Source organism: Lepidochelys kempii, chromosome 9, assembly GCF_965140265.1.
Source record: "Lepidochelys kempii isolate rLepKem1 chromosome 9, rLepKem1.hap2, whole genome shotgun sequence".
NCBI classification, from domain to species: domain Eukaryota; kingdom Metazoa; phylum Chordata; order Testudines; family Cheloniidae; genus Lepidochelys; species Lepidochelys kempii.
The window spans coordinates 49,222,797-49,248,515 of NC_133264.1; the positions used below are offsets into that span (position 1 = coordinate 49,222,797).

Here is a 25,719-nt window from a genome sequence, read left to right on the forward strand (position 1 = left end):
CTCTTAGCAGACTGGTGAGAAGCTTCAGAGCTCAAAGACTTGAGGGCCGCTCTGAAATCACTGGGCATGTACACTCCTTTCCCTAAAATGAAACAGTTCTGTCTTCAGTCATACCAACGGTACCTGCTTGTCACTCCTAGACAGCCTGACTACTACAGAAAAAATCACAGGGGGAGACGTACACCTCCTCAGTTTTCTTTTGTGGTAGGGTCTTGTAGACAGCCAGGAATTTGTAAGCAGCCTGTTTGAGGAACAGAATACTGGTTAGTTTTGGACCAATTTTTCCCACCTCTGTATTTCCCAACAGGTTATCCTATTTGCTGTGGAATTAGGCCAAAATTACCATGGATTTACAATTACGTTTTGAGACCTCTCTTACCACATTTTTAATCTACTTGATGTGTGCCATGTCATTTTTATATCATTATAGTTTTTTAATCAGAATTTTGTATGGTACCAAGTCAAATGTCTTAGAGAAGTCTATTATCTTTATCAACCAAACTTGTAGTCTTGATTTTAAAAAAAAATCGTTAGTTTGACAGGATCTATTGTCTATAAACCCATTTTGATTTCCATTAATTACATTACCCTCCTTTAATTTTTTACTAATCGAATTCCAATTGAAGAGCTCCATTATCTTGCCACGGATGGATATCAGGCAGAGAGGCCTATAATTAGCTGGGTCACCCTTTTTAAAAAATGGCACACTAACTTTCTTCCAGTCTTCTGGAACTTTGCTTGGCTAGAACTAGGTTGTTTAAGTCATCCTCCCAGCTATTCGTGTCAGTTGCAGACGGGATAAAAGGCCTTCCAGTCTCAACCTAGAGAATCTTGTCCTGGATTTGCTCCTACTTTCATCTGCTATGACATTGCTAATGTAAACCTTCAAGACCGGGTAGCACATTCTTCAAGGTCTCGAGCCACTTCTGCAGCTTGACTGGTTGTGGTAGCTATAACAGACAATTGTATCACTGCAACTTTGGTTGTTGGTGTACACCTTTACAACTCATTACGCTGTATCTCAGCATTCTAGAGATGAGGCCAAGTTTGGTCAAGTAGTCCTTCAGTTATTGTTCAGGTACTGAAACTCATCTCCAGGTTGAACTGCTTGTGAGTCACCTGAAGTGAAATGGACATATGCAGTCACTCGAAGAAGAAAAAACGGTTACTAACCAATTATATAGCTGTTGCTCTCTGAGATGTTGCACGTGTCCATTTCTTGACCCACTCTCCTTCACCTCTATATAAGAATCTTTCTGGTAAGAAGGAACAGAAGGTCAGAGGTGGCTCTGCTCTTTATACCATCGTGCAGCAGAATGAGGCACTGGAGATTGCATGAACTGCCCCGATGAATATCATTAAGGGAAAAAATCTCTAATTTCTGGCACACTGAGTATGCACACACCTGAATTGGAATGGCATGTGGAACTCTTCTTGAAGAACAGGTTAGTAACTGCTTTTTTTGTTGTTGTTGTCGTTGTCCCCCCGCTGCCCCCCTTCTGGCCTTGGAATCTATGAAACTATCATGGACTTCATCCGCACGAGCGGCAGCTCTGCTGTACAAGGCAGCATTCTACATATCCCAGGATACTCCTTGTAAACTTCTCTCTTTTTGTAACTGCTGGCCCAGCAAACTCCACCTGGATTTGGGAAGTTAAGCTGTGTTCTTTCCTCTTTCTCCAGCGTCACCAGTGATAAAAATTATGTAGGCCAAACTCAGACCTTATTATACTTAAACAACCTCATTGTCTTCAGTCAGTAACTGAAGATAAAATTTAACCCAGAGAACAGCAGCATTTTAGCGAAACTACACCCGACATCCTTTTAACCACACTAATTTAATTACATTACTTTAATATGTGTATTGTTTAGGGCATTTGTGGCCTTGGGGACCACACAGTTGCCTTCATGGGTGACTGAGTTAAGAAGAAAATATTCTCAAGGCACTGTAGCCTCTATTTTTGTTTTCAGCCAAAGCATCTGAAGTGGGCCATGACTTCAAGGAGATGGTAGGGACCATGGTCACCCATGTGCCTCCCCTCTAGCCCCAGGAGCAGCTGGGATGTGAGCTGGAAGCACTAATGGCTACTGTCTCCTCTGCATTTGCTCATCAGCTTGGCAGGGAGAAGGGTAGCTCTGGTTTCCCCATTGTCTGCTTCACGGCTAGGCTGTGGAAGCCCCAGGGGGAGCAATGAAGGAGCTCAGCAGGCTCGGCCTTGACCTAGGGGAGCACATAACAAAGGATGGTTCCCTTCGTCCACTCAGTCCCCAGGGCAGCCCAGCAGAGGGGAAAAGCTGAGAAGCAGCCATCAATCACTACCCCATCATTCTCTGCCTTGGCACAAGTTAGAGCAACCTGGACATTGCTCTAACTTGGAATGGTTCAGTATGTGCCTGTGGCATGCTGTAAAGCAGCTGGGATTAGCCAGAATGCAGCATGCTTTAGCTGCATCCACTCCTGATATGCCCCCTGCACCAGGATATTGGAGTAAAATATATTGACTCACGGCTGCTGGGTGTTCCAAGCAAGGGGCGGCTCCCTTTTTGACACCTGAGTTAGTGCAAAGGGAGTGTGCCAGGGCAGAGAATCCTCAGGTATGAACTGTGGCCCCTTGACTTTTTTGAAATATATTTAACCTGTAGGCTGGTGGGCACCCCTGGTTTGGGGCTGGCTGATGGCATGATGACAGGACAACTTACTAACTCAACAAAAGCCATGACATTTGGAGAGCTGTTCTCTTGGCTCCCTTGCTCCAGAGGTCAAGGCTGTAAGGAATTAAGACGACCTGGATTTCTCATTCCAGTACCTCAGACAGGCCATGGATTACAGATGTACAGTGTAGAGCCATAAATCAGATCTGTCTCCCCCACCCTGGTGGCTTGGCAGAGTTCTGCATATTGCAAATTCTCACTTGTGTAACTTTGTACACCACCCCCACCCCCTCAACAAACACCCCTTCCCCCCCACCTCCCCAATAAAAACAAAACAAAAAAAACAACCACCCATGGCGCTGTTTTCCTGCAGCTGGCTAGGATAAGTGCTATGGTCAGAGCTGTCTTTGAGTGAATACAGGAAGGGAATTAATGGGCTAATGGAAGGTGTTAGGCTGTTCTGTACAAGGATTCTCTACAGCTGAGGAAATCTGCTTTGTTTCCATACAGGTAGTTCTTCTGTGCTGGGAAAATCATCTGTATGATGCCATGATCTATGTGTACAACAGTGGAATGAATGACTTCATTAGTCCGATGGAGGTAGGAAGACTAGTCATGACCTATGCTTGTGGTACCTAATGCCGCTCTTTAATCCATCCATCTCCTTTTTGTTTCTCCCTGCACCTTTCATAGGACATTGGGAGGGATTGTTTCCATCTACATGTTTTAATTTTTCAAACTGCAGTGAGATATTGGTCTGTGCCATTTAGCACTCTTTATCTGAGGATCAGTTTGTAATGCTCGTATGTGCTGCATGTTCTTCCCTATGATTCTGAGCATGGGAGTTCTGCTGATAGCTAGTGTTCAGTGTATACAAATTCAATTCTTGCTCCTCTCTCCTGCTGTACCTAATGTGCATTTTTCATATTTCTCTGGGAATATTCTGTGAAACTTGTTCAAATGCCTTTCTTAAATCTAAGTATACCATAAAATGTCTGAGGTATCAGTGCTCTGCTGAGTGTCAGGCCACAAACACTGGCAGATCTAATGTCTGTAAAAAATATAAAACAAAACAAGTACACAAAAACCAGATGCAACACAATAAGTAACGGTAATGTATGTTACAATCTGGGCTGCTTTGTCTACATGTTGCTCATGGCCATTCTGACAATAGGATGTAATGCATGATGATAGCATCCCATATTCTGTCCAATTGGAAGTCAGCAAGTGAGAAAATGAGTTTCTTTCTCTCGGCACCCCATTCTGTGCTGTGTCTTTTTGTCTGTTGGGTGTACCTAGTGTTTTAACGCCATCTAATGTGAATGTACCTGTGTGTGGTGGTGGTCAGAACTACAAGAGGAGCAGCCTCTGCATAGTGGCAGGTTTTTAATTCTAGTATTGGGGCACAGACTACCAATGCCAGGCATGTCTCCTGTGGTAGGATCCAGTAGAGTGATATGACTGAAGGCTGCATGGCAGGGTGGATAAAAATCAATGATTTTTTTTAATCCGATTCTTTTATTTCAATTGGATTTTTTTGATAGGTTTTTTTCCCAAAAAACATTTATATAAAGATAGTTTTAAGATATACTTTATAGCTCAAAGATCTCTCATCATGGAATAGGGATTATAAATTCTAATTCTATAGTATGAGACAATATATTCATGTAGTGTTTAAGAAAAGTTTTGTAAATGAGTTCCAATAGTTCATGGATTAGGGACTCGATTTTATGGGGTTCCAGAGGCTTCTGTGTAGATTATTTAGATTAATCTTTCTATCTACACAATGGGACTCAGTGCTGAGTCTAAAAGATACCATCAGAGATACTTAGTTTTGCAGTTCTCAAACTGTGGATTTATGTCTCCAGAGATAACATGCTTGTGAACAGCAAAAATGTTTTAAAATAAATAAATACTATATGGAGGTGAGAAATAACAGACATCAACCCTATTGTCCCTCTGCAAATTTGTGTACACAGAGTCAATCCCTTACCTCTCTAAAAGTGCAAAGTTTCAAACGAATAGAAGATTGTTGGGGGCGGAATAGATCTGGACAAGGAGAAGAAGTCTGGAGATAAATGTGGGAGGGGATGGACAGGCAGTAGAAACAAAAGTGAAACTGTTTGAGCAGCATATTCCAGAAGCCTTGAGGTCTTTCTCAGTGTAGCCTTTATTGATTTGAGATCTACCATACCATTCTCTCACTAGAAGGGAAAAACCTATAATGGCAGCAGACCGTAAAAGAGACCCAGTTTGGGAATATTTTAATGAAGTTCCTCTACCTGTGGGTAAGACGGGCATGCGTGCAAAATGCAAACAGTGCAACAAAGAAATGCAAGGCTTGGTTACCCAAATGAAACAACAGCATGAGAAGTGTTGCTTCTCAGGAGGAAGCTGCGTTGAAGATGATGAAAGGAACATGTCTGAACATGCAGGACCTTTAGGTTGGTAAACTTTTTTATTTCATACGTCTTTTTTCAGGACTGCCTGTCTTCCTTCTGGACTATTCTTGAATTCTCATGTTTGAGCAAAAAATATAGTTGTTACTCTATGGTACTACCATTTCAGATGCAGTTGTGTTTAAAAAATAAATAGCTGAAATAGGCAGATCTTCCTTTTACAATTTCACCTTTAAAGTAGTACTGAGTGTCAGTTAATGCAATGAGTAATACTAAATGAGCAGTATGGTAATAATAATTAAATAACTGCATTGACTTATTTTGTTTAGGAGAATCCATCCTCAACATACAGGATTCTGAAGACTATCCACCTTCAAGATCATCATCATTTTCTATAGTTTCAGGGTTACCTGCCAATGATAGTGTTTCAGTCACATCATGTATGTCACACAGCCACAGTATATCACCTGTTGCAAAAAGAAAGAAATATCTACAACATCCAGGAACAACCATAGATAAGTTTGTGATAAGAACCAGCAGATTACAAAATGGGGTAATTGATGAAAAAATTGCCTGGTTTCTTTATGCAACAAACTCTCCTTTCCGTATGATTGAGAGCCCATGCTTCATTAACATGATTCAGTCATTAAGACCAGGATACAGTCCACCCAACAGAGCAGATGTTGCAGGCAAATTGCTGGATAAAGTGTATGAAAGAGAAATTGAGCAGTTTGCAAAAGGTCTAGAGGGTGAAATTGTTAACCTGAGTCTTGATGGGTGGAGCAATGTCCACAATGATCCTGTTGTACCTGCTTGTGTGACAACAGAAGAAGGGAATGTCTTCCTTACAGAAACAATTGATACAGCAGGAAATGTACACAGAGCAGAATACTTACAAGAAGTAGCAGTAAAAGCTATAACAAACTGTGGAAAAAATTCAAATGTCTAGTATGCAGCTTGGTCACAGACAATGCTGCAAATGTATCCAAGATGAGAAGAAATTATTTAGAAGAGAGTTGCAAGCTAATATCATACGGTTGCTGTGCTCATTTGATGCACCTCCTAGCCAAAGACTTCAGTGTTCCACAAATAAAAGCTAATGTTGTTGAAATTGCAAAATACTTCCGTATCAACCACTTTGCAGTAGCTGCTTTGAAAAAAGTGGGAGGAACCAAGCTAACGCTCCCACAAGACGTGCGATGGAACTCAGTAGTGGACTGTTTTGAGCACTATATCAAGAACTGGCCTAACCTGCTGACAGTTTGTGAACAAAGTAGTGGGGGAAAAAATGGCACTATCACAGCCCAAGTTCTCAACATTGGGCTTAAGAGAGATGTTGAACACATGCCGAGTACCCTGAAGCCTATTTCTGTAGCCTTGAACAAAATGCAGGGAAATACCTGTTTTATTGCTGACGCTGTTGAAATTTGGAAGGAACCGAGTGAGAACTTAAAAAGAGAAATATGCAATGACAGAGTTAAATTACAAGCATTAAAAAAAAAAGAATGGGACAAGCACTACCTCCAGCTCATTTTCTTGTAAATAATCTCAATACTCGGCACCAAGGTCAAACCTTAACTGCTGAAGAAAAGGAGTTGGCTATGACATGGACATCCAGCAATCATCTCTCCATAATGCCAACTATAATAAACTTCAGAGCTAAGAGTGAACCATTCAAGAAATGTATGTTTGATGATGTTTTAAAGAAAGTTACATCAGTGAACTGGTGGAAGTCACTTAAGCACTTGGATTCAGAGACTGCTGAAGTGATGATCTCCCTTTTAACAGCAGTAGCTTCTTCTGGTGTAGAAAGAATATTTTCTTCCTTTGGACTAATTCATTCCAAATTGAGAAATTGTTTGGGATCTGAAAAAGCAGGAAAGCTTATTTTTCTCTTCCAGATTATGAACAAACAGGAAAATGAAGGTGAAGATGACTGAGTTAGCTTCAGAAGCCAATATTTTAAGTTTCTCATGTTGACCTGGCTGACATAGTCAATTTAATTTTTGTTGGGTTTTTTCAATATTTCATTTAACTATTTTAGTTTAAAACAATTTTAACCAAAACAAACCTGATTTTAAAAAACTTGACTTTTTAAATTAAATTCATATGCTTGTTTTGTTAAAATATTATATGTTTGCTGTTGAAGAAAAACATCCAGAATACATAACGTTGTTGTTGTGGTTTTAGTTGAATAAAACAATTTAAATGTCTGTCTGATGATGTTCTCCTCCTAATGCAGCATGGCAAGAAAATCCTCCAAATATTAATGATTAACCTGTTGAACTGGAGATAGTTTACCTCCCAGTGACTTCATAAATATCCATTTCAATTACCTTTGGTAAATGAAATAACCAAACATTCATTCATTTTCTGATATAGCTGTAAAACTAATCTGAAAAGTTTTCAAAATAAATCGCTTAAAAATGTATAGTGTGTACCTTCTAAAAATAAAACCTACATCTATCTCTGAGTTGTGAAGAATGTCTTAAGGTTATAACAACTAACAAGAATGCACTTTTATGTAGAAATCCATGATTAAATCGAGTTGCCCTGACTAGTGATTTAAATCAAATCCACCCTGCTGCATGGTGGATTCCACTTTTCTTCAAGTGCTGCTCCCTATGTGTATTTCACTGTGGGTATGCATATAAGACTGGAAAATCTTTCAACTTTTGTCCATTGGTCTGTGCCTGGACCCTGGATCTCTTCGTGTTCAGCACCAAGGGCATAAGGGGAAGTGTGGATTGATCACGTCTTCAGTTGCTTCTTACAGCCTCATGACCTGAGTCAGAATCCTCTGTGTCCAGAGCTATTCTCTCATTGTCTTACACTGTTATTTTCACAGAGACTATCATTTGTTAGTGTTTATATAGTATTTTTATAGCTTAGTTTTCCCCACCGTGGGACATATTCCTTCTCCCTTTGGGACTGGAGCTGTGCCCAGAAACCCGGGCTTAAAAACCGCATCTCCTATCCTTGATCCTCCTTGGTCAATGAGGACCACCAGCACTGCCTTGGGTAGGCACTTATTTCCACCAAGTGCAGTGTCTGTCACTCCTTCCCACCCAGGACACAAGAGGGAAGAGAGTGCTGACTGAGGAAGTTCCTCATAAAGAAAGCCCTGAGGCTCCAGTCAGATCCAGGCTGGAGAGACCCTCCTGCACATTGGCCACAGTCCTCAAGCAGCATGCTTCTGAGCATGAGCTGTGGAGCAGAGGCTGGATCAGATGAATCTAAAGACCTGTTGCTTCGGGCTTCTCATGAGGGTAAGGAGCATTCTCACAGACACAAAAATAGATTTCCCCCTCTGTCTGCTTCCAGTAGAAGAGGTCTCTCTGACTCCTTGCACGTGAAAATTCACCCAACTTGGAAGTCCCTTGGAGTTCTATCTGCCTAAGTCTCTCAGCCTCAAAGGGAAAGCATGCAGGAAGAGGGTCTAACAGCACCAGGCCTGGTGTCGATACTGGTGCTGTCCCTCTAGCAAGTCAAATAACTGATATCCACCAGTATTGACCAAGAGTTCCAGAATGGACTGGTTTGATCCTGTAAGGATCCTCCAATCACAAAGTCTGTCGCAGCACCAGATCCGGCAGAACTAGTAACCTAGAACCTCGTACTCCAGGACAGACTGGGACATTTACTACCCTGGAACTCCTCTACTTTTGGGCCTGGTTCTTCTGAGGGGTATCTTAACCCCATAAAATTATACAACCTTAATGTTCTGTTTTAACATTGACATTAACAATTAACATTTTACATTAACAATGTACAATTAACAATTAACATTCTGTTTTAACAAATAACATTAACAATGTTCTGGTTTAACTTGGATTTAAACTTGAAGAGTGGTCAGTTTGGATGAGCTATTACCAGCAGGAGAGTGAGTTTGTGTGTGTATGGGGGTGGGAGGGATGTGAGAAAACCTGGATTTGTGCAGGAAATAGCCCAACTTGATTGTCATGCACATTGTGTAAAGAGTTGTCACTTTGGATGGGCTATCACCAGCAGGAGAGTGAATTTGTGTGGGGGGGTGGAGGGTGAGAAAACCTGGATTTGTGCTGGAAATGGCCCACCTGATGATCACTTTAGATAAGCTATTACCAGCAGGACAGTGGGGTGGGAGTAGGTATTGTTTCATATTCTCTGTGTATGTATAAAGCCTGCTGCAGTTTCCACGATATGCATCTGAGGAAGTGAGCTGTAGCTCACGAAAGCTTATGCTCTAATAAATTGGTTAGTCTCTAAGGTGCCACAAGTACTCCTTTTCTTTTTACAACCTTAAGAAGGAGTTATTCCCATACTCCATCCATGAGCTGGAGCTTCCTTCTACCACTTCTGATGGTACCAGTGGTGGAGACTGATTTGGCTTTCTGGATCCGATGTCCAGGATGAATCATCACCTCCCAGACAGGTTAGTCCGAACAGGGCTTTGAGAGTTATCTGGACCTGTCTTCTGCACAAGCATGATTACCCTCAAAGGGATTGCTGGTACCAATGCCTTGGGGCCCCCAAACCAGTCTTCAACTCCTCAAACTAGTCCTGTTGGGGTCCATGGGATCATTTTGTACGACACACTGGATCTGTGTGCTCTGCTAGAGTCCCATCATCCCTCTTCTCTTAGGCAACAGCATCCTGCTCTTCAGGGGTACGTGGAAGCAGACAACGACAAGCTTGTACCGACAGGCTTATCTTCATCTTCTTAACCCAATGAGGCTATTCCCCCATCTTCACCTAACTCAGGGGTATAGGCAATGTCAAGAATAGTTGCCGACGATGCTGGCAGAACTTCAGATCCCATTAGAAGTTCAAGATATGCAGCATGAGCTCTTGGATATCCTGCAGCCAATGGCACCCAGTTGGATAGTTATCCCAGTGAAGAGGCCATTACTAAACCACTACAGCGATATGGCATATGCTGGCAATGTGTACCGCTACCCCTGCAAGGGCTGAGAAAAAGTCCTTTGTAACTGCAAAAGGGGCAGAGTTCTTGTTTACCCATCCTGCCCCCAACTCCCCAGTAGTACAAGGAGCCGTGGAAAGATCCAGGCAACACCCTAAAACCACCTCTGCGGACAAGGGAGCGAGATACCTGGACCTTTTGGTATTTCTGTCCACCAGCCTCTAGTTCAGAATCTCTAACTACCAGGCCCTGTTATCGATATATGAACTACTTGAAGTTTATGGAGGTCAGAGACAAACTCCCCCAAGTGGACAAGGCCCAATTTTAAACCCTTGTTAAGGAAGGTAGACTCATGGCTAAAACCTGATAGCAAGCTTCAGTGGATGCAGTCAATATCACATCAAGATCTATAGAGACCATAATGATGTAGTGAGAGTAGTGGCTTCAATTGTTGCGGTTCTCCAGAGAGGTTCCATTAATACCATTAAGAACTTGCCTTTTGATTAAACCAATCTCTTCAATGAGAAAACAGATGAGTCTTTGCACTCACTAAAAGAGTTCAGGACAACCCTCCACTCCTTGGATCTTTATACCCCTGCCCCAAAGAGGAAGCATCATAAACAGATGTACAAGTGAAAACCTCTTCCACAGCCTCTTTACCAATGACCATACAAACCACCATGCAAGCGTCAGAGTGCAGAGGCCAAGTAATACAGCTCCATCCACCTTATCAGCCACCAAATCTGATCCACTGGCTAAAGGTTACTTTTGATGGGATGCTTGAGAGTTGTGACCAATGTTTCCTCTAATTTTTTCCATCGATGTGTGGAATGTATTTTATGATGTGCACCATATCAAGGTAATATGCAGATGTGCACCACCAATAGAATCAAAAAGCCTAGATATGATATATCGATATTTTAAAGTTACCATAGAGATAATTACTCCAGCCAGGTCAGGCTTGGCATTTTAGAACTCACTACTCAAAGAATGAAATTTAAGCGTAAGAGAGAGAAAAATTATGAAATGCATAGCCCAGTCAAAAAACTAAAACATGCTTTGAAAGAAGTATCAAGTAACAACAATAATAATACAAGTATATGTTGGGAGGTGAGGGTGAAAGACCTGAGTGTGTGTGAGAGAGAGACTGTGTGAGAGAGAGAGAGACCCGCACTGCCCTTTTAAGTAGATCAGCACTCAGCAGTCTGAAGCATGCTTGTTCAGACACAGCAACAGCTGCCAACAAGTTCCCTCCGTCCTGAGTCCTGTCAAATTCCACCCCTGCTCTGTGGAGAATGGGGTACAGTGCGGGGGTAGGAGGACACCCTGACATCAGTGCTTCCCTGCCACCACTTCTCCCACTCTGCACAGCAAGCAGGAGGCTTCCGGGAGCAGCTGGCCAGGGTCTCCCAGGCAGAAGACAGGAGCAGGACGGCAGTGTGGGGAGGGACACCTGAAGTGCACGGCACTTGATAGCCTGCTGGGTGGCCACCTGGCCACGCAGCTTAGAGGGAACTTAAGTTGTGACCTTACAATGATGCCATCCTCACTTGTTTCCAAAGTCTGTTATTGTACTTTGCCCACAGCTGGGGAGATATAACAGACAGGTGGATACTAGATGTCATCCACTTTGGCAACACTGTTGAATTTCATTTCCCAGATCCTCCAAAAACCCTTTCCTGCTTTTGGTCAGGGGGCCACTGTCACAAGGAGATCCTCTGATCCTCCAGCAGGAGGTGAGACTTTCTTCTCAAGCAAGGAGCTATAGAGTGAGTGCTACCTCAGCATATAAGGAAGAGGTTTGACTCCCAGTATTAAATCGTGGTTGGGAAGAAAAAAGGGAAGAGGACGCCCATTCTCGACCTACATCAGCAAAATATTTTTATTCCCAAATTCATGGTTAGGCTGGGATCAGTAATTCCCTCCTTGGAGGAAGAAACCTGGTTCTTAGCTCTCAACATGCAAGATGCTTACTTTCTTGTGGACATTCAGCTATCCCACAGAAGGTTCCTCAGGTTCTGGTAGGATGGGAACAATTGCCAGTTCAGAGTACTCCAGTAGGGTCTGGCAACAGCACCCAGGAAGGTTGTCTTAGTAGTGGCAGCACAGCTGAGAGAAAGCAGCTACAACGCCATCTTCCTATACTTGGATGACTGGCTTCTAACAGGCAGCTCTTTGAGTGATGGTCCCTATGAGTGTTCCACACGTGTGCTCTCAGTTTGAAGCACAAGGAGAACTGTGCATGTACAAACCAATGGACACTGCTTACTAAAAATTTCCAAATTCAGGTGCATGGTGCACATGCATATCTGTGTGTGGTATACAGATAAGGACCACACATCTTGAAGAACTCCAGTTACAGGTAAGTAACCTCTATTTCCTATCTGGAAGTTCAGTCAGCAATCATGTTCTTGTACCATCTCCTGACATAGAATCATAGAATCATAGAATATGAGGGTTGGAAGGGACCCCAGAAGGTCATCTAGTCCAACCCCCTGCTCGAAGCAGGACCAATTCCCAGTTAAATCATCCCAGCCAGGGCTTTGTCAAGCCTGACCTTAAAAACCTCTAAGGAAGGAGATTCTACCACCTCCCTAGGTAATGCATTCCAGTGTTTCACCACCCTCTTAGTGAAAAAGTTTTTCCTAATATCCAATCTAAACCTCCCCCACTGCAACTTGAGACCATTGCTCCTCGTTCTGTCATCTGCTACCATTGAGAACAGTCTAGAGCCATCCTCTTTGGAACCCCCTTTCAGGTAGTTGAAAGCAGCTATCAAATCCCCCCTCATTCTTCTCTTCTGCAGGCTAAACAATCCCAGCTCCCTCAGCCTCTCCTCATAAGTCATGTGTTCCAGTCCCCTAATCATTTTTGTTGCCCTTCGCTGGACTCTCTCCAATTTATCCACATCCTTCTTGAAGTGTGGGGCCCAAAACTGGACACAGTACTCCAGATGAGGCCTCACCAACGTCGAATAGAGGGGAACGATCACGTCCCTCGATCTGCTCGCTATGCCCCTACTTATACATCCCAAAATGCCATTGGCCTTCTTGGCAACAAGGGCACACTGCTGACTCATATCCAGCTTCTCGTCCACTGTCACCCCTAGGTCCTTTTCCGCAGAACTGCTGCCTAGCCATTCGGTCCCTAGTCTGTAGCTGTGCATTGGGTTCTTCCGTCCTAAGTGCAGGACCCTGCACTTATCCTTGTTGAACCTCATCAGATTTCTTTTGGCCCAATCCTCCAATTTGTCTAGGTCCTTCTGTACCCTATCCCTCCCCTCCAGCGTATCTACCACTCCTCCCAGTTTAGTATCATCCGCAAATTTGCTGAGAGTGCAATCCACACCATCCTCCAGATCATTTATGAAGATATTGAACAAAACCGGCCCCAGGACCGACCCTTGGGGTACTCCACTTGATACCGGCTGCCAACTAGACATGGAGCCATTGATCACTACCCGTTGAGCCCGACAATCTAGCCAGCTTTCTACCCACCTTATAGTGCATTCATCCAGCCCATACTTCCTTAACTTGCTGACAAGAATACTGTGGGAGACCGTGTCAAAAGCTTTGCTAAAGTCAAGAAACAATACATCCACTGCTTTCCCTTCATCCACAGAACCAGTAATCTCATCATAAAAGGCGATTAGATTAGTCAGGCATGACCTTCCCTTGGTGAATCCATGCTGGCTGTTCCTGATCACTTTCCTCTCATGCAAGTGCTTCAGGATTGATTCTTTGAGGACCTGCTCCATGATTTTTCCAGGGACTGAGGTGAGGCTGACTGGTCTGTAGTTCCCAGGATCCTCCTTCTTCCCTTTTTTAAAGATGGGCACTACATTAGCCTTTTTCCAGTCATCCGGGACTTCCCCGGTTCGCCACGAGTTTTCAAAGGTAATGGCCAATGGCTCTGCAATCACAGCCGCCAATTCCTTCAGCACTCTCGGATGCAACTCGTCCGGCCCCATGGACTTGTGCATGTCCAGCTTTTCTAAATAGTCCCTAACCACCTCTTTCTCCACAGAGGGCTGGCCATCTCTTCCCCATTTTGTGATGCCCAGCGCAGCAGTCTGGGAGCTGACCTTGTTAGTGAAAACAGAGGCAAAAAAAGCATGGAGTACATTAGCTTTTTCCACATCCTCTGTCACTAGGTTGCCTCCCTCATTCAGTAAGGGGCCCACACATTCCTTGGCTTTCTTCTTGTTGCCAACATACCTGAAGAAACCCTTCTTGTTACTCTTGACATCTCTGGCTAGCTGCAGCTCCAGGTGCGATTTGGCCCTCCTGATATCATTCCTACATGCCCGAGCAATATTTTTATACTCTTCCCTGGTCATATGTCCAACCTTCCACTTCTTGTAAGCTTCTTTTTTATGTTTAAGATCCGCTAGGATTTCACCATTAAGCCAAGCTGGTCGCCTGCCATATTTACTATTCTTTCAACTCATTGGGATGGTTTGTCCCTGTAACCTCAACAGGGATTCCTTGAAATACAGCCAGCTCTCCTGGACTCCTTTCCCCTTCAAGTTAGTCCCCCAGGGGATCCTGGCCATCTGTTCCCTGAGGGAGTCGAAGTCTGCTTTCCTGAAGTCCAGGGTCCGTATCCTGCTGCTTACCTTTCTTCCTTCCCTGCGTTTCCATCTTTGGAAATCTGCATAAACATGGAAAAGTCTGCTCTAAGTCCCATGTAACTCATACATTTTATAGGGGAAACCATGGACTCAGCCACAGGAAGGGCCCACCTCCCTGCAGACAGATTTTATGTTGTGAGGAGTCTGATTTAAAAAAAAAAAAGAGTCCCTCTCAAACACTGAACAATACTCCAGATCCATCTTTCTTTGTAAGGTCACATGGCCTCCTGTGCTTGTGATGCCATTCAACAAATCTATTGTCTTGCATCATGATCACTGTAGCCACAATCTCCGTCAATGTCAGGGCTTCACTCATCTGGTAGATGAACCCGAAACACATGCGTTGGAGTCTCTTTCCTACCTCCCACACCCAGGATGTTGGTAATCATTCACTCATTCCTCTTAGATTGTGGAGCCCACATAGGCAATCAGATGACACAAGGTAGGCCAGGATGCATAGCAATCTCTTGGAATTTAAGGGCAGTCAGACAGATATAGTGCACCCCAAGTACTCCTACCTATCCTGACATGCCCAGATAATGTCAGACAACATGACTGTCTTCTGTATAAATAAACAAGGAGGGCAAGATACCTTCCACTGTGCATGGAGGCAGTCAACTTATGGAACTGGTGTACCTGGAATCACATCACAGTTTTGGAGTCATATTTACCTGGCGCTCAGAGTGTACTGGCAGGCAGCCTTAGCAGGCACTTCTTCACTGAACGTGAATGGGAGTTACACAGTTCAACCTCAGTAGCATCTCTTTGATGTGCCTATTGTGGACATTTGTAAGGCGGCAGTCTGGAGTTCTAGCCACACTTTCATAAGCATTACGCTTTGGTCCAAGCCTCTTCTGCTGACGCAGACTTTGGAATTGAAGTGTTACAGATATCTGTACTTCCATCCTTGCACCCCCTTCCTACTTGGCTGCTGCTTGCCGGTTACCCACCTGTGGAATACACACAAGGATCAGCACTCAAAGAAGAAGTAGAGGTTACTTACCTCTAACTGGAGGCTTTTTGAAATGTGTGGCCCCATCTCTATTCCACTACCTGCCTGCCTTCCCCTCTGCTTCGGACCATGACCATGTTTGTGGTAGAGAAGACACTGAAGAAGTGGTCAGTCTATATCTCTTCTTACCGCTCGGTACTGAGCAGGAGGAGACAGATCTAGGATGAGGGTGTGGCCCAGTGGATGCTACTTGAAAGATATTCCAGTCTCTGGCCCAGGGAGCTGATGCGTACCACATGTAAAGTACAGATGAAGATCACACGTCTTCAGTTACAGGCAAGTAACCTCCATTGTACACCCCTTGAATATAGTCCTGATGGCAAATGCTCTTGAGAGAATTCTGTAAATGTAAGAGTGCTTATTATGAAGGCATCACTAATGACTACATAGCTGTGTTGCAATGTGCAGGTACAGTGAGACAAATCTTTTTATGTATGAAAAATCTGTTGTCCAATTTACAATATTTACAGTTAATTTTCTGAGATTGCAAGTGAATCTTCAGTAGTTTAAGATAGTGATTTTCAACATGTGATCAGTGGATCTCTGGGGGTCCACAGACTAAGATTTCCAAAGGGGTTTGCACCTCCATTCAAACATTTTTAGGCGTCCTTAAATGAAACAAGGTTGAAAACTAGTGGTTTAGGAGATAGCTATTTTTAAAACTGACTCCTTGAAATGTAAACATGCAGTCTAAAGTGTCCTTTGTATCTGTTTAGCCAACTGGCTTGTTTGTAACAGCTCAAGGATTAGATCCATGTAGCTATAAATAACTCCTCAGGCATAGCACGGTTTAATACTAACAGCGGTTCAGATTTTGAAAGCAGTGCAGGAAGTTATCCATTAATTTAGTGGAAGGCGTGGATGGCTAAATTCCCAGTACTGCCTTGAAAATCTCAACTTATATTTGAGTATTATTCATTGTTTCTGTCTAAACTGTTGGGTAATGGCTATTCTGTACAACAAATGCAACTTGCATCCTAGGCAGTGAAATGCTGAAGCATAGCACCTGACTTCCTGTCCTGACTGCTCACTCTGCCTCCACTGCCCATCTTCATACCCACAGCTCAATTTATGCTCCCCTGGGGAGTCTCTGTCTGATGAATGTAGGGCTTCTTTCTGTCAAAGAACGGCTGATTTGTCAGCCAAAGTTAAGTCCCTCACTAGTGGAACTACAAACACCACTCCCAGGGCAAGGAGTTTTCTTCCCTCTGTCCTGGTATCAAGCCATGAAGTGGACAGGTTCTTGGGGAGACTTGCAGAAAATGTTTCCTGGGAAGGTGGAGCCTGTTGCTGTCCTAGGAAAACAATTCTGGTGGCTGAACATGCTGTGGCTCTCTAGAGAGCAGCCTGGCTCTAACATAGCTCACTAGGTCCTTGAGTTTGAGGCTCCCTCAGGTGAACCTTAACAGATGGTTTGGAAGCTTGTAGTGGTATGGGCTGGCTGGGGAGGGTTAGGCAGCAGGGCTGGGGAGCCATGGAGGCAGGAATCTGAGGCTGGGGGAGCAGGACTGATCAGCAGTGCTCTCTGACTGCTCCCTGGTACTATTGCTTATCTTGCCTCTGTGGCTCCCCGAGCTCATTGCATGCTAGAGTTTGCCAGCTAGCCTCTCTTTTTTTAATATGCACTCTAGATTCCTGGAAAGCAGCTAAGTACCACTAGAGGGAAGCTTTGATCTAACGGATCTAGGAAAGTTTATTTGACAAAGGCCGTTCTCTTGTAGATCATCGCAGGATTAGCAGATGGAGAAGTGCTTCCCTAGCACAAGTGCATTTAGGGAACCTTTCTTTCTGTGCCTTCTTTTTTTGTAAAACTTGGTGAGCTTGTCCTTTCTCAGGGAGGTACCTTCTTAAACAATTCAGGTTATTAAACCAGGCATTGCTTTTGTCTTGTCATGGTCTAATTCATATTCTCTGACACTCTTTAGCTTTGTGTTCCTTTTTAGGCTCTAAGCTCTTTGGGGGCAGGGACTGACTCGACTTATTTGCGTATTGCTGACCGACTTGTTGGCACTTAAATGATGTGATGTATAACAATTAAACAATAGTGAAACTTTTCTCTTTTTCACTGTTGTTGCAGAAATTGTTCAAAGTCATTGCTCCTCCCCTTAATGCTGGGAAGTCTCTCACAGGTACAGCATGCTTGGCTTTAAGATTTTACAGCTTTGATACTGTTTGATATTTCTAGTGTCTTTGATCACAAGTTTAACTGATCTCTGATCACTTCTAATTTAGGGAGGTGGGGAGGAGATGATGTTACTGTTTAGGACTCCAGACTTCACACAGCCTATAAATACATCTTAAATACTTTCTTCTTTAAACTGTCTTCATAGTTCTCAAGCTACTATCCTTTCTCAGACAAACATGCTGCAAATATGTAAAGTTATGGAGAATGGAAAAATTCCATAAGACTGTACTGACACCACTTTTGTTATGAGTAACAATGAACACTCAAGTAAATGAGATTTTCCTTTCAGTAAATAAAGATTAGATCCCTATTCCGTTGTCTAGTTATTTGGATGAAAGGTGACAAAAGACTTTTTCTGTGTTCTTAGATGAGAAAGTGGTTATGGGGAACAAGCTCCTTGTGTACATAAGGTAAGATACTGCCATAATGTTTATAGATAGCACTTAGAATGCATTTACATGTTGAAATTGCTGTACAGACACTAATCCTCCCAATACCCCTGTGATGCATGGTAGGTGGAATTCTGTGTCATGCAGGGAGTCAGAATTTATTATCATAAAATCTGTGAAAGGTAGTAATATCTATGTTTTACAAAGCATTTAATGGAAGCAGAGAAATGAAGTGACCCTTGGCCACACACCAAGTAGCACAGGTGGGATTAGAACTTGGGTGCTCCTGACTCAGGCTTTGGGATACTGTCTTTGACTTCATATATAGAGATTTGGTGATAATGCCTCTTTCCACGCCAACTGCAGCAGAGTGCTCCCCTACGCCAGGGCTTCATAGCCCAGAAATCCATCTTTAACCTTTCGTGTTGGCAACCTTTGTGGATTCTGTAGGTGGTTCTGCTTGTGGTAATAAATAGTTTCCTCTGTTGACCATCCTATAATGATACAAAGTTGAGAGGCATCATCAATACAGAGGAGGACTGGAATATTGTACAGGAGGATGTGTATGACCTTGAAGATCGAAGTAACATAAATGGGATGAAATTCAGTTCAATAGTACAAATGCAAAGTTGTGCACTTAGGGTCTAATAATAAGAATAGTCTAGTGTCCTGTGGCCTGTAATACTTCAGTCTAATTTCAGTTATTGGTACAGGTGCTGGATGGTGATGGTGGCCTGTGGTATACAGGAGGTCAGATTATATGATCTGGTGTTCCCTTCTGGCCTAAACTCTATGCCCCTATGACCAATGCTGTTCTGAGATTATTGGCCAATAGTGGTGCCACAGGGTGCACTCGCCACTAGTGATGCTGTCTCCTGGCTATCCTGGGGATTAGCTCTGCAAGGTGTTATGCACAGCCATCACTACCACCCTGGCAAAGTTTTTCCATTATCCTCTTGTCCTCCAGAACCCTCTCGTTCCAGGATCCGCAGCCACCTCCTTCATGACTCAGCCGTCCCCTTCCTGGGTATCAAAGTCCCTCTTGACAAATGGTCTCAGGCAGTCTTTCTGCTCACTGACCTGCCAGTGCCACTCCATCAGCAGTGAGTGGGAGGACCTGGGCTTGCCCTCTACTCTGGATCCTGGCTTGGGGGCCCTCTTGTTGGCAGTGAAGTTTGACCTACCCCACACTTCGCTGCTTTTCCCCTGAGCCTTGCCTACTTCTCTGGCTTTTCCCCCTTCTCTAGGCTTGCCAAGGCACACTTCCTTCTCCAAGAGAGTAAGTGTAGGTTACTTGCCCATAGCTCCCTTCACGTGTCCTTTCTCCCAGGGAGTGACTGCAGACTCCTTCCCTGCTGCCTCTTCTGTTGCTGGCTTCCTGGCTTATATAGGCCCCTCCAGCTGAGTGTGCTTCTAGTCAATTCCCTGCTTCCTGGCTTCTCCAGGTGCAGCCTGTGGAGTTAATTGGCCCACCTGGCCATTTTAACCCTTCTGGGCCTTGTGTGGGTGAACACCCCATTACAGGTGGTTAATATCCAGTCTCTACTTCTTGAATCTGAGCAAGCCACATCCAAGATTCTAATGAATCTGAAAAGAGGAGACTTGGTGGTGTTCCAAATGCTGTCCAAAATATACATATATGAAAAATAGTATGTTTCCTCTCTGAAAGTCCCAGTGCCACCTCCTGTTCCCTGTGCCACAGTTCAACACTGATTGGTTATGTTTATGCAGAAAACTGGGATTCCCTTGTGGTAATAGCACTGTTAAGGATACATGTTTATCCAGTTTTGTGCTTTGATATGAAGAACTGATTTTTTTAAAATGCATATTGAAGAGTAGGCAGCTCCAAAATGGGCAGGGGGTGGGGGAGACAGCACTGTTCCAATCTGTTTAGGATTGGGAGGTACTAGGTCAATGCTTTGTAGTAACTGGTTTCTTTCCTTGTCCCACAGCTGCTGCTTAGCAGGTCGTGCTTATCCATTGGGTGATATTCCTGAAGATCTGGTACCCTTGGTTAAAAACCAGGTGAGTATTAATTTGGATGGACACTGTTCATCATAGGGAATGAAGCAGGTATTGCAGGACTGTTGATAAGAGATGAAGGATCACCTTGTCTTAAGTAATTTTTATCTACTGGGTAGGTGTATGACAGAAAACTACTGCAACTTGGGCATCTGCAGCTCTGTGAGTTTATAACCCACCATGGATTACCACACAGGTGTTTATAAAAAGGCTGACATCAAGCTTAATATTTCTCTTGCTTCCTTGAGAAATGGGAAAACATGCAGTCCTCAGTCTAGTCTCTAGACAGACTTTGTGACATTAGGCAGCATAGGACTACGGAAATTAAAGATGGAAAAGTTCTAGGTTTTGAGCTTTCATTATAGCTGACCTCTTAGGACACTTGAAGTGACGTGCAATGTGTGGGTAGCCATGCATTCAGAAGTAGTGAATGATTGTAGTGCTCCTGAATAGTACTTTATTGACAACAGTAGGGACGAAGTCATTCAGGACTTATCTACATGGGGGATTTAGTGCACAGTAAACTAGGGTGTGGATATAAAGCATGCTAGCTGCTCCACACTAACTTTCTGTGTGGAGGCTCTTACTGCGCATTTAGGGCAGTTTATCTTAGTACACTTCCAAAGTGTATAAAGCTAATGTAGACAGAGGCACTCCTAGTGCTCAGTGAGATTGTCTGCAGGGGAAGTTAGCTGCTCAGCACTTCTGTGGGCTTTTCATCCAAGTAAACAAACTCTCGGCTACAGAAATAGGTACATTTAAAGGCCTTGGCAGTACAACCTTCAGCATCCCTTCCTCGGTATCTCTGTGGCTAAAACTTTGGCTCATATCCAAGGCCTCTTTTGCCTTAACCGTTGCAGCTACCTCTTCCTGGTTCCCCCAATGCTCATATTTGCCTTTTAAACTCTGCTGTTTAGTAATCCCGCTGCTGCACCTTTCTCCTTCAGTACCTCCACTGGTTTTCCCTTCACCTTTAGCATCCCCTCCAAATGCTGTATCTGCCTCTTCAAGACCTTGCCCAGCCTAGTGTATCTTTCTCCTTTGTCACCCAGCAATTTGTACACTGTGTTACTCCTCTCTCCATAGCACTTAGAGGCAGGCCAGTCCTTTGCTGAGCTGAGGGACTTTTTTCTGCGTTTCTGGTCAGTTTTACTTCCCTAACTAACTTTGCAATTTGGTCTTTTCAGATTTTATCATTTTGGATCTAGAGTATGTGAACACAAGGTATTTTCTAAGGGACTGTGCTTGCTGCTTCCCTTGTCGTGCCTACTTGTCAAAGCAGAAAACATGGAGCAGGTGTTAGGAGCAAGCCAAATTGCTACAAAAATGAGCCAAACTGCTCTGGTGTGTTAAGGCAGGCTAGATCACTGACAGTGTTTCAGGATGCCAGGACCAACCTCCCAACGGATGTGCAAGCCAGGTGTGCCCCAGTTGCTGTGGCAGGCATCAAGCTACATAAGAACGACCATACTGGGTCAGACCAATGGTCCATCTAGCCCAGTGTCCTGTCTTCTGACAGTGGCTGATGCCAAATGCTTCAGGAGGAATGAACGGAACAGGGTGTTTTTGAGTGATCTATCTCCTGTTGTCCAGTCCCAGCTTCTGGCAGTCAAAGGCTTAGGAACACCCAGAGCATGGGGTTGACTGTGACCATCTTGGCTAATAGCCACTGATGGACTATCCTCCATGAATTTACATAAAATCCTTTTTTAACTCAGTTATACTCTTGGCCTTTACAACATCACCTGGCAATGAGTTCCACAGGCTGACTGTGCATAATGTGGAGAAGTATTTCCTTTTGTTTGTTTTAAACCTGCTGCCTATTACTTTCATTGGGTGACCCCTAGTTCTTGTGTTATGTGAAGGGGTAAATAACACTTTTTCTCTCTACCATTCATGACAGACTCAGGCACTCTTCCCCAGCAATCCTCAGGAGTTCCATGTCCTAGCTCAACATCTAAATTAGCACAGCAGCAACATGGTCCAGCATAGCCAGTACCTCAGTCTCCAGAAAAGCAGCAATGAGGGTCAGTGTCCCCTAGCTGTGCTCTCTTCCAGAGTTGTTCTGATAGCTCTTGATTGGCCTCAATGACTGTGGTTCTTGAAACTTGATACATTGTGGATACTTCTAGTACAAGAGGGCTTTCTATTTCAGGGTCTGATATTTCACCCCAATCTGGGCCTTCATTTAGCAGCCTGGGATCTGAGAAACACCGATCATTACTCTAGGCTACTCAGCCAAGGTTGTGGACACCACCTTGGATCTAAGAAAGGGTCCACCTACTGGGTATACAGTAGAACCTCAGAGTTGTGAACATCAGAATTATGAACTGACCAGTCAACCACACACCTCATTTGGAACCGGAAGTAAACAATCAGGCAGCAGCAAAGAACGCCCCCTCCCGCCCCCCAAAAAAGCAAATACAGTACAGTACTGTGTTAAACGTAAACTACTGAAAAACGGGAAAGCAGCATTTTTCTTATGCAAAGTAAGGTTTCAAAACTGTATTAAGTCAATGTTCAGTTGTAAATTTTTGAAAGAACAACCATAATGTTTTGTTCAGAGTTATGAATAATCTCCATTCCCAAGGTGTTCGAAACAGAGGTTCTCCTGTATAACTGACTGGCTGAAGTTGTACCACTGTTGGATTGACAAGAAAATGTATACAAAAAGCAGGAAAAATAAGGCATTGCCTTTTCTTCAGAGTGGGATTTCTTTGGGTTTAGAAGCTCATCCCAAGACATGTTACCGCAATTCATAGTGCAGTCTTGCATGAGGCCCAGCTGAGTTTCCCCAGTATTTGGACTGTTGGATGTGAATGGGAGAGTCGATTCTCAGGTACTTCTCCATTCTTGGCTCCTTCATGTCCAACAGTCTTACGCCTTGGCAGTGTCTAAGTTTTTTTTTCTTAGACATTTGTTCTGGTTGAAAGATTCTGCTGCAAATCTGAATAGTTTTGTCCTCTTAAAGATCTGACTTGCCTCCAACTGCTATGAAGGAATCCAGAAAAGAAATTCCCAAGTCAGATATTTTCTAATACTAAAATGCAGTTTGCTGAGATTACTGTGCTCATTGGCCGGGTCTAGAGGCACACGACTGAAAGTCTCTCAGATTTTTCTGCAGATTTGTTGTGTGAACTAGGCCAGGTCATTTCACTTGTCTGTTACCCAGACTTCATATCTATAAAGTGGGAATAATACCAATTTACCTACTGACAGGAGATCATGAAGGTTAGTGTTTGTACATCTCTCTGAAGATGTAAATTGCTATGTAAGTGGGACTTCTTTGTCCTATAAGGTTCATGGTGTGTTTCAGCTTGTAACTTATAGCTTCATGTCTGGCCTATGACCTCATCAGCGTTCACCATTGATTTTAGGCAAAATTGCGTTGTATATGGTGGTACTTTGAAGTTAAAAATGTTTCAGAAAAAAAATTCATATATAGGTGCCCTAAGTGAGGCATCTGAATAAGTGGCCTGAACTTTGAGGTGCTGAGCACCTTCAGCTCACATAGACTTCAGTGGGGATCTGCACCATGCCACTTATTTAGATGTCTAAATATGGGTCCAAGTGCCTAAAGTTCGATACCCAGGTCTTAAAAAGTTGGCTGTAATCATTTTTGCTCCTGGCCTGAATTCATCAGTAGGGGAGCATACAGAGAGGATCTCTGCTTATGCAACTGAGCTGCAGTAAAATAATGCAGTTGTGTAAGAGCTTTTAAGAAATCATGTGATATTTTAAACCAAACTGCTTTATGTATAGTGATACTACTTGCTTGTTGAGTTTATGCAACAAGGTAAACTTTCACAATGGTGTATGGAGCTCAATACCAGAATACTGTGCTGTACGTTCATCCTACACTATTTAAGACACTCAAGTAGAAATGGTTCTATTAACTTGTATTTTTGTGCTTAAAGAGTTTAGAACTCTTTCTTCACGTATTCAACCAGTGACAATGGGAGTAATAGTGGGAAATTATCAACATTTGTGTAAATATTCGTTGCAGGTGTTTGAATTTCTTATCCGTCTCCACTCAGCTGAGGCATCTGCAGATGAAGAAGTCTACCCGTATGTTCGTACGCTGCTGCACTTTGATACCAGAGAGTTCCTTAACGTTCTTGCACTGGTAAGAGGCAATTCAAGTTCAGCGAAGGGTGGGGGGGAGCTAGCTCCTCTATTCATCTATCGTTGCACAATCTCAAGTTATGTCTTTCTAAAAGACATACACTAGCTAAAGCAGAGGTTATTGGCTTGATGCAGGAACCATTTGGGGTACATCTACACTGGAATAAAAGACCCGCGGCACAGCCGGGGTTAGGCTGGGTCAGCTGACTTGGGCTGTGAGGCTAAAAATTGCTGTGTAGATGTTTAGGCTTGCGCTGGAGCCTGGGTTCTGAGACCCTTCCCACTCCCGGGGTCCCAGAGCTCAGGCTCCAGACTGAGCCCAGACATTCTACACAGCAGTTTTACAGCCCTGCAACTTGAACCCAACAAGCCTGAGTCAGCTGACCCAGGGCAGCTGCAGGTGTTTAACTTCTGAGTAGATGTACCATTGGTGACATTCTCTGGCCTGTATTGTAAAGGAGGTTGGAATAGATGACCGTAATGGTTCCTTTTGGCTTTAAAATCTGACTCTGTTGTGTGCACTGGGCTAGCCATTCTCTTATCAAGCCACTGCTAAAATTGCAGGTGGGATAAAAATAACAAACTCTCAGGCTTGTGCTTCAACAGGAGAATGTTTTAATATTAACATTTTCTTTATTCATATTTTCTCTTGCGTTCACTTCTTTCCCTTCCCACTATACTTGTCTTATCTAATCAGTCTGTCTGTTCTATCACCAAAGTATCAAGTGCCTTAGAATCAGTTAAACAGGCCAACAAAAGAAAACAAGGGGACATTTGGCTCCTGAAAGATAGTGATAAAGTAACATGCTTACAAGGAGTGTGAAAGTACCTTTGTCACCCTTTTAACAAACCCTCTTGCTCATACTTGCTTTTGTTTATGGGAATAACATTGAAAAGCTTCTTCCCAAGTTGCCAAAGAATACTGCGGAACAAATTCTCTTCTCTAATGCAGACTTTTGAAGACTTTAAGAATGACAAGCAAGCAGTGGAGTATCAACAAAGAATTGTGGACATCCTGCTAAAGGTGAATGCGTGTAAAAAATTAACCCTTTGAGTTTCATTTAGACGGTATTATTTACAAAGTCACTTCAAAAGGCAGTGTACTGTAGAGTTAGGGTTAGAACAGAGGACTGATTAACAGGTCTTATGAGTTCCCTTTCCATTTCTGTCAGTGCCTTATTGTGTAACTTTCAGGAGATCACTCGACCCATCTGATGCACAGCTTGCCCATCAATAAAGTGTGTATAGTTCCTGCTGTGGTACCTGCTTGTCATGAGTGTTTGTTTGCATCTGAGACCTTGGAGGAGAAGCACTGTTTTATATATCATGGCAGAGATTTTGGTTTTTTGACTGAAAAATCTTGTTTCCTGGGATTTTGTTCCTTCTCAAAACCCTGCAC

General features: G+C 43.4%; 2 protein-coding genes across 7 annotated transcripts in view; both read left to right on the forward strand.

The window, feature by feature from the left end:
- Positions 1-25,719, forward strand: part of VPS8 (VPS8 subunit of CORVET complex) — a 225,084-nt gene that overhangs the window by 81,624 nt on the left and 117,741 nt on the right. For all 6 annotated transcript variants that reach the window (XM_073360260.1, XM_073360261.1, XM_073360262.1 and 3 more), the window contains exons 22-27: positions 3,163-3,252; positions 17,677-17,728; positions 18,152-18,194; positions 20,126-20,198; positions 24,202-24,321; positions 25,273-25,344. In XM_073360260.1, the coding sequence (XP_073216361.1) occupies positions 3,163-3,252; positions 17,677-17,728; positions 18,152-18,194; positions 20,126-20,198; positions 24,202-24,321; positions 25,273-25,344 (450 nt within the window). The remainder of the gene's footprint in view (positions 1-3,162; positions 3,253-17,676; positions 17,729-18,151; positions 18,195-20,125; positions 20,199-24,201; positions 24,322-25,272; positions 25,345-25,719) is intronic.
- Positions 4,892-7,696, forward strand: LOC140917429 (uncharacterized). Its single transcript, XM_073360267.1, has 2 exons — positions 4,892-5,096; positions 5,381-7,696. Exons 1-2 carry the CDS (start codon positions 4,952-4,954, stop codon positions 5,998-6,000), a joined length of 765 nt encoding a protein of 254 aa, XP_073216368.1. The 5' UTR covers positions 4,892-4,951; the 3' UTR covers positions 6,001-7,696.

Excerpts from the sequence above, each read along its gene's own strand:
- LOC140917429 (XM_073360267.1), top strand. The coding sequence starts at position 4,952 with ATGCGTGCAAAATGCAAACAGTGCAACAAAGAAATGCAAGGCTTGGTT. Across the intron at positions 5,097-5,380 it reads TGAACATGCAGGACCTTTAG|GAGAATCCATCCTCAACATA; the intron begins GTTGGTAAACTT and ends TATTTTGTTTAG.